The sequence below is a fragment of the Thalassophryne amazonica genome, chromosome 17, assembly GCF_902500255.1.
Source record: "Thalassophryne amazonica chromosome 17, fThaAma1.1, whole genome shotgun sequence".
NCBI lineage: Eukaryota > Metazoa > Chordata > Actinopteri > Batrachoidiformes > Batrachoididae > Thalassophryne > Thalassophryne amazonica.
Window position 1 is genome coordinate 61,977,335 of NC_047119.1, and position 13,632 is coordinate 61,990,966.

Sequence of the window (13,632 nt, forward strand, 5' to 3'; positions counted from 1 at the left end):
ACAAACAATTTGTTGAAATAAATACTTGCCATTTAAAATACTTGTTGGTGCTGGCACAAATATTTTAAAATACCACCTTAAAAATATACAAGAAAATGCAAATCATTGACCAAATGATGGAGTCCAACCCTTTTGTACATGCCCCCTGAAGTCAAAACCCCACCTAAATCATGCATTTTTCACTCCAAAATGTTGCCTGGCAATGACAAAGAGCCTATAAACCAATAAATAAAGCTATTTTAGTTGCATTTTCTTTTATCACACACAAAAACAATATTACAGGAACGTTGTTGATATTGTGAGATTTGAATAATATGAGCATTTATGTCCATAATGGTCTGTTTCTGACCATGTCGGTCATAGTCCATGGGGAGCCTCTTGCAGTCCTTCATGAGGTGAAAGAGGTCACTCGATTTTTCCAGGGAAAGCGAGGTATCTCAAGCATAGCGAACCACCAGGTAGAGACATCCTACCATTGCCAGGCACCATTTTGGAGTGAAAAAACATCATTTGGGGGTTTTGGTTTCAGGAGGTATGTACAGGGGTGTTAGACTACATCATTTGGTTAATGATTTGTGTTTTCTTGTTCATGATATCCATTTCCATATTTTTAAGGAGGTAATGCACTGCAACGTTTAATTTTACAAAATAGTACCACCCCCTGTTTAAAAATGAATGTTTGCATTCTCTGACTCATCTGGTCCTGTAGTTCCATAGCACCTGCGGGTTATTGTTTGTGCTGCGCTGAGCGCGTTCATGTCACTCGTACACATCGATGTGTTTATTCTTCCCCACCACAGTGTGGAAAAGGGGGTGTTGGAATGGATTCAAAATAAGAACAAAGCACAAATTTTGTGTGAAACTGAGTTCGGGGCGCTGGGCTTGAGACCAGAGGATCCTCTACTTGATTCCCTGTCAGACACAAAAGTCACTGGTCCCTTTGACAAAGTTCTCTATCCCCATGTTGCTCACTTTGTGTGTTTATTCATGATTACTGGAGATGGCAGCAACAGGACGAGCTGGCAGATATTGAATGAAATTTGATGAATGTTAAATAAATTAAAAGCGGCACTGTCTCACATTTTTAACGTATAAGAAAACCATCTGCTGAATCAATGAATGAAATGCTTTTCAGAGCTGAGTGTAACCATGTTGTGCCGTCGTCGGCTGTAATCATGTCTCATTGTGTCCGTGTAGGTAACTCTGTGACATTGGACTGGTTGTCCAACAATATGAGTGCAGACTACGAGGCCGTGCATGTTCCAGTGAAAAAAGTCAAGCCTAAACAACCTAAGGTAGTGGTGTTCTGAGTTACCAAGGAGACGACACACACCCTGTAGATGGACAGCATGGATGAAACCACCCACAGTGCACCTGTCCACTGAGTGCCTTACATCAGAGGTGTCTTGTATATTTCTGACCTGACCGCCTGGACTCATGATAACTGGACGGATTGTCATACATGGGCAGTACATCACAGTAACATTGTGATTCCATGTTTGTGGTCTTGTAAATAAAGTTATTTGTATTTATAACTTTGTTTTATTTTCATCAACAGTAGTTTTTCACCCAAGCTGTTTGTAATATCCCGAGAATCAGGTCCGGACATTGTCGGCAGTTGCCTCTTCACACATGTAGCATACATCTAGATATTTTTTTATTTTTATTATTATTATTTTATTAGACATCCATGCATAACAGAAATTCACTCATATACAAATGACCAAACTCAGAAAAGTCAAAGACAAAAAGAAATATAAGAAAATAAACAAAATACATGGTGCCTAAAGGCGCAGGCAGAAACAATGCTTATCCACGCCTACCCTTCTGTATTAAATCAATCAAACAGCCATATATGCCTGTTCATAGACATATCCAACACAATCTGAACACAGCAGCACATAGTTACAGATAAAAGAAGTCAAATATTTCTCCAGACAACTCGCACAAAAAACAAACAAAAAAAAAAAGCACGAAGGTTCCAGTACAACAGCATCTACATATAACACAACTCAACCATATTAATCTAATACATATCTAGAAAATACCATTTGTCTGTATAAATGTTTGAACCGGTTAATATCTGGACATCGCTTATGTTTCTCCGGTAAATTATTCAGTTTTTTTGGGCCACAAATGGAGACACAGAAGCACCTTCTAGTCGACCTAGTGCCAGCAATTTTAAAATAAAATGTACCCCTTAAATTATACATTCCGTCTCTCAGCTTAAAATATTCTTGAATTCTGAGGTAATTGTTTATTTCTTGCTTTATGCATCAACTGAACAGTCTTAAATGAAATCATATAAAGTTTTAATATCTTTGATTTAATAAACAATGGATTGGTATGATCCTGAAACCCTGAATTATGAATTATTCTTAATGCTCTTTTTTGAAGGATGAATAATGATTGTAATGTAGTTTTATAGATATTACCCCAAACTTCAGCACAGTATGTCAAGGTGCAATCAATGCACAAGGTATGTAGTGATTTACCATCTAGAATATACTTTGCCTTATTCAATACTGCAATACTTTTAGAAACTTTCTTTTGAATATGTTGAATATGAGCTTTCCAGTTAATTTTATCATCAATTGTCACAGGACAATTGATGACACAGGATGGCGCCTTCAAGATATCATTCTGGCTTTTACTCGAATTTGAACATTATCTGAACATTAGAGAATGTACCTTTTGAGTTTTGTCTTTCCAATTAAATGGACATCTCTACTGACAAACATATAGAAAAGCAACTCGGCAAAACTACGCAGACATGTCTTTTTTTTTTTTTTTTTTTTTTTTTTTTTACTTCCTTTTTCCCCACTGTGTTAAATGCATGGAAGTCTAAAATGTCAAGTTCTGACTTCTCACTTTTGTTGTGTGTCCAATGGAGTATAAAACCACATTATATATATATATATATATATATATATATATATATATATATATATATATATATATATTTTATTCACAGTAAGGCCTCAGTCTACATTGGGGCCTACAAAAAACGTAGGATAGCCATACCAGGGTGGTAGCTATAGCAAGGTAGGGGTCAATGAAGAATTACACAGGGTTCAAAATTAAAAAAAAAAAAAAAATGCTCCAATCATATTGAAGGGTAAAGGTAAAAATGGCAACAGGTGAATTTCTGTTTGTACAGGATCAAAACTTAAAATTGCTGCAGTTTTGGCAAAAAGTGATGCAAATTATTGGTTGCGCAAATAGAATTAATGGAACAGTTTTGGTGTCTAATGTTCGGTCACCATCCATTGAATTCTGACATATGTTGTCTGTGACATGATAACTAAACATGATAGAAGGTGCAAACTATTCATTTTCATAACGAGTGAAACTTGCATTAATTTTGCGCCAAAGAGAAAATGGTTATTCAAAGCAGATTGGAACTGGAACTTGTCGCTGCAACGAATTCAAGAGAAAGAACAAGATGTTTCCGCTGCTGCTCTCTTATATTCCAGTGGGGGCGGTAATGCACCAAGTACCTGGTTTGTCACCCACCAATTAAATCAGAAGAAGGCTAACAAGCGTCGTAAATATAACTTTTTTTTTATGATTTAGAAGAAGCGTATGCTCGTTGATGGCTTCAGTACGATAAAGATGTTTTCCCACGTAAAGCTGTGAGAAAAGAACACAGAGGAGACTGGTCGTGTCCAACTGGTCCACCGTTGGGTAAGTGAGCTAGCGCTCTGCGTGCAGAGGTTTCTGCAGCCTCTTTAGCCACACCGCAGAATATAAATCTGATTTATTCTCCCACAGTACGGTTGTGCTGTAAGACAGCCTGATATATTAAACATTATACTGCAAGGCAAGGTGTGCATTTCAGCATGGTGAGTTTTTAGTGTGGACCAGGCTGCTGCTGCTTGCTAGCTAGATTGCTAGCTTGTTTTCGCATTCTTTAAACCTTCGTACAGGGTTGTATACATTAAAAAAAACCTGTTAAAGTAACGTTACTAATTACATGTAATCATAATCAGATTACTTTCGGGTCTAAGTAATATCATTAGTGTGTATTTTGTAAGACAACAGAAGAATGTTAGATTAATTCGAGCAGAGAAAATTGCATCTCTTTTCTCCATTAAAAGTAAAATTCTATTTGATGTATTTTAATAAAATTACCAGATAAAATGTCTGAATAATATTGCCGATGATAACACAGTGAAGTGTAAATAGTAATTATGGATCAATGTACATATCGTGTATCTGTGTACTCTCGAGTCTCGAATCTAATTATTATTATATACTTACACTTGCTCACTGGAAAAAAAATAACAGTAAATATTTACCCAATAAATACAAACTTTTGCTATTAATAGACTAGAAACATATATATATATATATATATATATATATACACTCAACAAAAATATAAACGCAACACTTTTGGTTTTGCTCCCATTTTGTATGAGATGAACTCAAAGATCTAAAACTTTTTCCACATACACAATATCACCATTTCCCTCAAATATTGTTCACAAACCAGTCTAAATCTGTGATAGTGAGCACTTCTCCTTTGCTGAGATACTCCATCCCACCTCACAGGTGTGCCATACCAAGATGCTGATTAGACACCATGATTAGTGCACAGGTGTGCCTTAGACTGCCCACAATAAAAGGCCACTCTGAAAGGTGCAGTTTTGTTTTATTGGGGGGGGATACCAGTCAGTATCTGGTGTGACCACCATTTGCCTCATGCAGTGCAACACATCTCCTTCGCAGAGAGTTGATCAGGTTGTCAATTGTGGCCTGTGGAATGTTGGTCCACTCCTCTTCAATGGCTGTGCGAAGTTGCTGGATATTGGCAGGAACTGGTACACGCTGTTGTATACGCCGGTCCAGAGCATCCCAAACATGCTCAATGGGTGACATGTCCGGTGAGTATGCCGGCCATGCAAGAACTGGGACATTTTCAGCTTCCAAGAATTGTGTACAGATCCTTGCAACATGGGGCCGTGCATTATCCTGCTGCAACATGAGGTGATGTTCTTGGATGTATGGCACAACAATGGGCCTCAGGATCTCGTCACGGTATCTCTGTGCATTCAAAATGCCATCAATAAAATGCACCTGTGTTCTTCGTCCATAACAGACGCCTGCCCATACCATAACCCCACCGCCACCATGGGCCACTTGATCCACAACATTGACATCAGAAAACCGCTCACCCACACGACGCCACACACGCTGTCTGCCATCTGCCCTGGACAATGTGAACCGTGATTCATCCGTGAAGAGAACACCTCTCCAACGTGCCAAACGCCAGCGAATGTGAGCATTTGCCCACTCAGGTCGGTTACGACGACGAACTGGAGTCAGGTCGAGACCCCAATGAGGACGACGAGCATGCAGATGAGCTTCCCTGAGACGGTTTCTGACAGTTTGTGCAGAAATTCTTTGGTTATGCAAACCGATTGTTTCAGCAGCTGTCCGAGAGGCTGGTCTCAGACAATCTTGGAGGTGAACATGCTGGATGTGGAGGTCCTGGGCTGGTGTGGTTACACGTGGTCTGCGGTTGTGAGGCTGGTTGGATGTACTGCCAAATTCTCTGAAACGCCTTTGGAGACGGCTTATGGTAGAGAAATGAACATTCAATACATGAGCAACAGCTCTGGTTGACATTCCTGCTGTCAGCATGCCAATTGCACGCTCCCTCAAATCTTGCGACATCTGTGGCATTGTGCTGTGTGATAAAACTGCACCTTTCAGAGTGGCCTTTTATTGTGGGCAGTCTAAGGCACACCTGTGCACTAATCATGGTGTCTAATCAGCATCTTGATATGGCACACCTGTGAGGTGGGATGGATTATCTCAGCAAAGGAGAAGTGCTCACTATCACAGATTTAGACTGGTTTGTGAACAATATTTGAGGGAAATGGTGATATTGTGTATGTGGAAAAAGTTTTAGATCTTTGAGTTCATCTCATACAAAATGGGAGCAAAACCAAAAGTGTTGCGTTTATATTTTTGTTGAGTGTATATATATATATAATCAGCTTTTTTGAAATGTGTTGCAGGCATCCATTTTAAAATGAGCAAATATTTGCACAAAATCTGTCTATCAGTTCGTATATTAAATATGTTGTCTTTGTGGTGTATTCAATTGAATATAGGTTGAAGAGGATTTGCCAATTATTGTATTCTGTTTTTATTTACATTTCACACAACCTCCCAACTTCATTGGAATTGGAGTTGTAGATTAAACATCTATTTAAGCAGTAGCTATTTGTTTGTAAAGACTCCATGGACAAACGAGGCAGAGGGAACGTGACCCGGCCCGGAGGAAGCCCGGGGTCCCTATTTGGAGCCAGGCCAAAATGGGGGGGTGACGTCAGCAAGCGCCTGGTGGCTGGGCTTGCCATGCAGTTCGGCTGGGCATAACCAAAAGAGGCAACATGGGCTTTCCATTTTCACCTTGTGGGCTCACCGCCCGTAGGTGGAACCACTGGGGTCAGGTGCGCTGTTCCATGGGAGGCAGTGAAAGTCAAGGGCCTCAATGGACCAAACCCGGGTGGCAGAAGCTAGCTCTGGCAGTGTGGAATGTTACCTTGCTGTGGGGGAAGCTGCCCGAGCTTGTGTGGAAGGTGGAGCGCGTTACCAATTAGAACTGGTAGTCCTCAGCTCCGGAAGCACTCTCCTTGATAGGAATTGGACCTTATTCTTCCCTGGCGTTGCCCAGGGTGTGAGGCGCCAGGGCGGGTTTGGGGATGTTCACGAGCCCCCGGCTGAGCGCCGCTATGTTGGACTTTACCCCGGCAGAAGAAAGGGTTGCCTCCCTGCACTTTCAGGTTGCGAGGGGGAAAACTCTGACTGTTGTTTGCGTGTATGCACAGAACAGCAGTTCGGCTTATTCGGCCTTCTTGGAGTCCCTGAATGGAGTCCTGCATGGGGCACCAGTGGGGAATCCATTTGTTTTGTTCGGGCACTTTGACTCACACGTGGGCAGTGACGGAGACACCTGGAGAGGCGCAGTTGCGAGGAATTGCCTCCCCGATCTAAACCCGGGCAGTTGTTTGCTATTAGAGTTGAAGGTTGATGATCAATGTTGTGATCATATTATCTGATCTGAGGCTGCATGTTCTTGGCACTCCCACAGTCAGAGGTGGTAAATGTGACCCAGGAATGGGAAGTTTGGGGTCCCCTACTGGAGCTGTTGCCCCCATGACCTGATAAGTGGCTGAAGATGAGTGATGAGTATTCGCATGTAGCCGTATTCATATCGTGAACTTCTATTGTAACATAGTCTCTCTCATTGGTCAATGTAGGTCACGTGATCATGAGGCTACAGACTTGTACATGTATTTGCTATTTATTCATAGATTCCTAAACTACGTTAACCACAACCACTAATCCTAACCCTAACCACAACCTCTGTCCGTAACTGTAACTTTAATAGTAAAAAGGCTGTGCTATGTACAAATAGAATTTGGCATTTTTAATACAGCTATGTACAAATAGACTCTTCCATGTATGTTAATAGGCTACTTTATTCCATGCCAACTGAGGTTTGGACTGGGAAGATACAGTTGTGCTCAAAAGTTTACATACCCTGGCATAATTTTTGCTTTTTTTGGCCATTTTTAAGAGAATATGAATGACAACACAAAAACTTTTTTTTCACTCATGGTTAGTGGTTGGGTGAAGCCATTTATTGTCAGACAACTGTGTTTCCTCATTTTAAATCAAATTGGCAAGAGAACTACCCAAATGAACCTGATCAAAACTTTATATACCCCTGTTCTTAATACTGTGTGTTGCCCCCTTTAACATCACTGACAGCTTGGAGTCTTTTGTGGTAGTTTGTGGACGAGGCTCTCTGATGGTAAAGCTGCCACTGAATATGTCATTCTATATGGACTTATATATGGACTTTATTTACATCAATTACAAAGAAATACAAATAATATGGCACTCTATGGTAAATCTGCATGGAGTAGACAGTTCTCAAAAACTGAGTGACTGTGCAAGAAGGAGAAGAGTGAGTAAAGCCACCAAGACACCCAGACAACCCAGAAGAAGTTATAGGCTTACGTGGCTGTGATTGGAGAAATTATGCACATTGCAGGCTTTGCATTTTGTATCACCAGTTATCTGTCTTCATGATGAAGTGGTATAGAGGAGGATTTCCTTAAAAAGAAGACCTGAAAGTTTAGCTACAAATTGCCAGAAGGTACATCTGAGATGCAAGCCTGGATTTGATCTGTTTTGGTGAAAGAAAATCCTTCTCTGCTGTACTCTATTATGAAGCTAAGAGTAGTGATGCAAAATGCAAAGCTTGCACTGTGCACAATTTCTCCAATCACAGCCACATAAGCCTATAACTTCTTCTGGGTGTCTTGGTGGCTTTCCTCACTCTTCTCCTTCTTGCACAGTCACTCAGTTTTTGAGAACTGTCTACTCCACGCAGATTTACCATAGAGTGCCATATTGTTTGTGTTTCTTTGTAATTAATGTAAATAAAGTCCAAGACATATTCAGTGGCAGCTTTACCATCAGAGAGCCTCGTCCACAACTACCACAAAAGACTCCAAGCTGTTGTTGATGTTAAAGGGGGCAACACACAGTATCAAGAACAGGGGTATATAAACTTGTGATCAGGTTCATTTGGGTAGTTCTCTTGCCATTTTGATTTAAAAAGAGGAAACATAGTTGTTTGACAATAAATGGCTTCACCCAACCACTAGCCATGAGTGGGGAAAAAAAGTTTTTGTGTTGTCATTCATATTCTCTTAAAAATGGCCAAAAAGGCAAAAATTCTGGCAGGGTATGTAAACTGTATATTATAATACCTGCGTGTGTGTGTGTGGCTTCGATCTCATAAAAACTGGGGAGAGCTGACATTTGTTGTTCGGTATGCTTATGTATTTTGGATCTAGGATGAATGCTGCGAAACAAAGTTGATAGGACAGATATTTTTTGAGCAATTTTAGCTAACCAGTAAACAGTGGACATGGGTTTTGAGGTTTTAAACATTGTTATTGAGGTTTATGTTAGTTTAACAGTGTTGTTAGTGTATGTGTTCGTATGGGTTCCACAACCCATCGATTCACTGATCGAGCGAGACAAAAAACACCTCTGTTTTGGAGTGTCAGAGGACAAGTTGGGACATGCCCAGCTCTCCACAATTTCTCTTATACTCACTCGACTGGTAAGCCACTGAAAGCCGAGATAGGCATGTCCCAACTTGCCCTCTGACACTCCAAAATGGAGGTGTTCTTTGTCTCGCTCCATCAGCGAATCGGTCGTGACGCGCGAAGCCTCCGCGCAGCTTTCCATGACAAAATCTCTTGTTAAAAGTGAAATCTGCCGGAAAATGGCTGATGTCCAGCTCTTGTCATAACCAGAGAAATTGCACACGATGGTCCCGGCTCCATACAGCCCTCCGTTTAGAAATGAAATGGTCGTTTCTGCCTGTCGATCACGGCTCGGAGCGCGGCGCGGCGTGCACCATTGTGGGCCGTCCTTAAAGCGGTAGTAACACTCCTTAATCTCTATGAAGCCCATAAAATTTTCACCGAAAGCCATGTGAATTTTCCGAATGGGTTCTAGCTGCCTGTCTCTAACAGTTTCTGAAAAAATTCTGATGGAACAAAGCCCAAATCATTCCACCATTTCCTTGCTATGAAAAAACGACGAGAGGGGTGGACCAGTGCTCACTCAAAGCCTGCCCACAGGCGAATGACGCAACCGACAGGCGTGAAAAAACTCACGCATGCGCACAAAGGTTCAAGCTTGGCTGACGTAAAAACATATGACTCAAATCCATATATTTTGTTGCATAAAATAAAAAGGTCGGATACTTTTCTCACAGATCTCGTTTACACACAGCAGAATGGTTTCATGGCGAAGAAGCAGACTGGTACATGTGGGTGGGGTTCTTTGCAGTTTACATTAATTTCTACAAAGCATTCCACTCTGGCAATCAGATGTGATCCCCAGTCAGTTGCTCTATATCATTGCTGGCCTCTACACAGATATTGTGAGTACGACGCAGAGTGGAGAAAGAATCTCCGACTTCTTCACAGTGAATTCTGTTGCCCATCAAGGATGTTATGACTCCATTCTGTTGAGTGCATACATGAGGACGTGTGTCATGGAGTCAGTTGACTTCAGTTCCTGAGGAAAGGCTCTTTGACCTTTACTTTGAAGACATTGCTGTGAGATTTGGGGAATCAACGGGTGCCCTTTGTAAAACACTCAAGAAGCTGAGTGAGGAGTGTAGTGAAAGAAAAGAAAGATCCAGTTTTTCAGTTACTTACATTTATCTGAGTATTGAGGCTCGTGTCTGAGTTCAGTCTGACAGTTTGAAAGACATTGGGTAAGAGCCTATGGAGATGTGTGGCACTGCCGATACCAGTTTGTACACAGATGAAGGTCCGAGTCTACATAGTCCTGGTGCTTATTGTATCTTTGATAGACCTAGCTACAGATCAGTTACCTAGGATGATATCTGAATGTCTGTGGTCTGGCATTTCTCCAGAGATTCCTTTGGTACCACTGTAATATTTTGTCTCAAATGAGCGGTTACTTAAGGGGAGTCAGATGCAATTTATGAGTCATGTGGTCTGTTTTTTTGGGTATGAACAAATGTTTGATTACTGAGACCAGTGTTCTTAGAATGCTGCCTTCATAGGCTATAAATCTCAAGCTCCTTCTTGTTGCCATTGAATAGGTGGAAATATAATTAGAAGTGTGGAGTATGGAGTTGTGATGTGCAGGTCAATGAAAAATAACAAAATAATTCGTACAGTGTGTCTGCACACACTCATATTTCCTGTGATGCATTCAGTGTCATTTGCAAATTTGTTTCCTATTTCTCTTTTCTCTCCTCCCCCAGTAGTTGGCCACACACACTTCAACAGATCTGTGTAAGACAGAATAAAAACATAACTGGCTTGGTCTCTTTTTTTTTTTCTTTTTCTAATGACACCTACAGTAATGTACTTCATTGAAAGATACAGCATTTTACAGAGTTAAAACAGAGAGTGGACTCTGGGTTTCTTGGCAAATTGTAAGTACGATAACCTACACTTCACAAATTATGAAATATTAATAATTATAATACATTTACCGGCTGACAGGAATCAGTTTTGGCTCAGAAAAAGCTGTAGAAAGAGAGAGGGGGCGAGAGAAGGTTTCTTTCTTGTATGGTCACTCAGTTTTTGTGAACTGCCTACTGTAGACAGTTTTACCGTAGTTTTTGTCTTTCTTAATGACTGGTCTAAAAGAAGTCCAACATACATTCATTGATTTGAAATTGATTCTTGTTCAAAGCAAACTGGCAGTAAATGTGATTATTGTTATTAATAATATTCCTCATATTTAATTTAGCCATTGGCTTATGGGTTCTGATGGAAGGAGTGTGATGATTCCATATGGCCCAAATGGTTAATGTGATAAAATCCTTGATTTAAAGACAAAATCTACACTACAAGCACAATGTGTTTAATTTCATCTCCATGATGGAAAAGTGCAGCATCTCCTCTATCCCAGAAATGCACAAAAAAACAAACAAAAAAAAAAACAAAGATGTTATTTCAACCTCACATGCTGAACCTTTATGGGATGCATCATATTAAAATATGCAAATAATTTTGATACAGCTCGGTAAAGTAAGTACCATTTTTGTCAGGAAATATACATCTAAAGGTGCGATTGACATTAATTTTTCACCAGATGTCAAATACAACCCAATTAATTGATACATCCAAAGAAACCAAAACAAATAAGTACAGAAATGAAGTAGTGTGGAATAAAATGGAATAACACAGGGAAAAAGTATTACTGAAGTATTGCCAAACATGCTTACTGAAATTTATTTAATACTTCGTACAAAAGCCTTTGTTGGTGAGGAAACTTCAAGACTCCTAATGTATGGAGAAACTCGCTGCATGTATTGTTCAGAGGTGTGATTTTGGCCCATTCTTCCACACAAATAGTCTTCAAATCTTGAAGGATCCATGGACCTCTTCTAGGAACTCTGATCTTTAGTTCTTTCAGTAGATTTTCTATTGGATTGAAGTCAGGTGGTTGGTTGGCCATTCTAGAAGCTTTATTTTCATTCTCTGAAACCAAGAGTGTTTCCTTGGCAGTGTGTTTGTGATTGTTGTCTTGCTGAAATGTCCACCCTCGTCTCATCTTCATCATCCTGGTAGATGGCAGTATATTTTTATCAAGAACAACTTGTATGCTGAAAAACAGCCCTACACCATGATGTTCCCACCTCCAAACTTCACTGTTGGCGTGTGTTTTTCTTTTTTTTAGGGTGATGTGCGGTGACATTTGACATGGTGTGCATTATGACATTCAAAGAGTTCAGATTTGGTCTCATCTGACCAGACTACATTCCCTGGCAATAATTATGGAATCACCGGCCTCGGAGGATGTTCATTCAGTTGTTTAATTTTGTAGAAAAAAAAAGCAGATCACAGACATGACACAAAACTAAACTCATTTCAAATGGCAACTTTCTGGCTTTAAGAAACACTATAAGAAATCAAGAAAAAAAAATTGTGGCAGTCAGTAACGGTTACTTTTTTAGACCAAGCAGAGGGAAGAAAATATGGACTCACTCAATTCTGAGGAATAAATTATGGAATCGCCCTGTAAATTTTCATCCCCAAAACGAACACCTGCATCAAATCAGATCTGCCCGTTAGTCTGCATCTAAAAAGGAGTGATCACACCTTGGAGAGCTGTTGCACCAAGTGGACTGACATGAATCATGGCTCCAACACGAGAGATGTCAGTTGAAACAAAGGAGAGGATTATCAAACTCTTAAAAGAGGGTAAATCATCACACAATGTTGCAAAAGATGTTGGTTGTTCAGTCTGCTGTGTCTAAACTCTGGACTAAATACAAACAACATGGGAAGGTTGTTAAAGGCAAACATACTGGTAGACCAAGGAAAACATCAAAGCGTCAAGACAGAAAACTTAAAGCAATATGTCTCAAAAATCGAAAAATGTACAACAAAACAAATGAGGAACGAATGGGAGGAAACTGGAGTCAACGTCTGTGACCAAACTGTAAGAAACCTCCTAAAGGAAATGGGATTTACATACAGAAAAGCTAAACGAAAGCCATCATTAACACCTAAACAGAAAAAACAAGGTTACAGTGGGCTAAAGAAAAGCAATCGTGGACTGTGGATGACTGGATGAAAGTCACATTCAGTGATGAATCTCGAATCTGTATTGGGCAAGGTGGGGCACTGTTTCTTTCTCTTTTTGCTCTGTATGCACCACTCTGCATTTAATCATTAGTGATCGATCTCTGCTCCCCTCCACAGCATGTCTTTTTCCTGGTTCTCTCCCTCAGCCCCAACCAGTCCCAGCAGAAGACTGCCCCTCCCTGAGCCTGGTTCTGCTGGAGGTTTCTTCCTGTTAAAAGGGAGTTTTTCCTTCCCACTGTAGCCAAGTGCTTGCTCACAGGGGGTCGTTTTGACCGTTGGGGTTTTACATAATTATTGTATGGCCTTGCCTTACAATATAAAGCGCCTTGGGGCAACTGTTTGTTGTGATTTGGCGCTATATAAAAAAATTGATTGATTGATTGATTGATTGATGATGCTGGAACTTTTGTTTGGTGCCGTTCCAATGAGATTTATAAAGATGACT

At 40.3% G+C, this 13,632-nt stretch overlaps 2 protein-coding genes across 3 annotated transcripts in view; both read left to right on the forward strand.

Annotated features, from left to right (window-relative positions):
• The window catches only part of zcchc9 (zinc finger, CCHC domain containing 9), a 29,347-nt gene extending 27,987 nt beyond the window's left edge, over positions 1 to 1,360 (forward strand). Inside the window, exon 6 of the mRNA XM_034192584.1 lies at positions 1,198 to 1,360. Within this exon, the coding sequence (XP_034048475.1) occupies positions 1,198 to 1,310 (113 nt within the window). The 3' untranslated portion in view covers positions 1,311 to 1,360. The remainder of the gene's footprint in view (positions 1 to 1,197) is intronic.
• A 2,116-nt stretch (positions 1,361 to 3,476) lies between these two features.
• The window catches only part of mvb12ba (multivesicular body subunit 12Ba), a 50,907-nt gene continuing 40,751 nt past the window's right edge, over positions 3,477 to 13,632 (forward strand). The window contains exon 1 of one of the 2 annotated variants that reach the window (XM_034192104.1): positions 3,477 to 3,687. Coding sequence is in view for 1 of the 2 variants with exons in the window: in XM_034192103.1 (XP_034047994.1) it covers positions 3,843 to 3,845 (3 nt within the window). In the remaining variant the exon portion in view is untranslated. Of the gene's footprint in view, positions 3,688 to 3,779; positions 3,846 to 13,632 lie in introns of those variants that run through there. The other variant, XM_034192103.1, reaches the window with a different exon arrangement.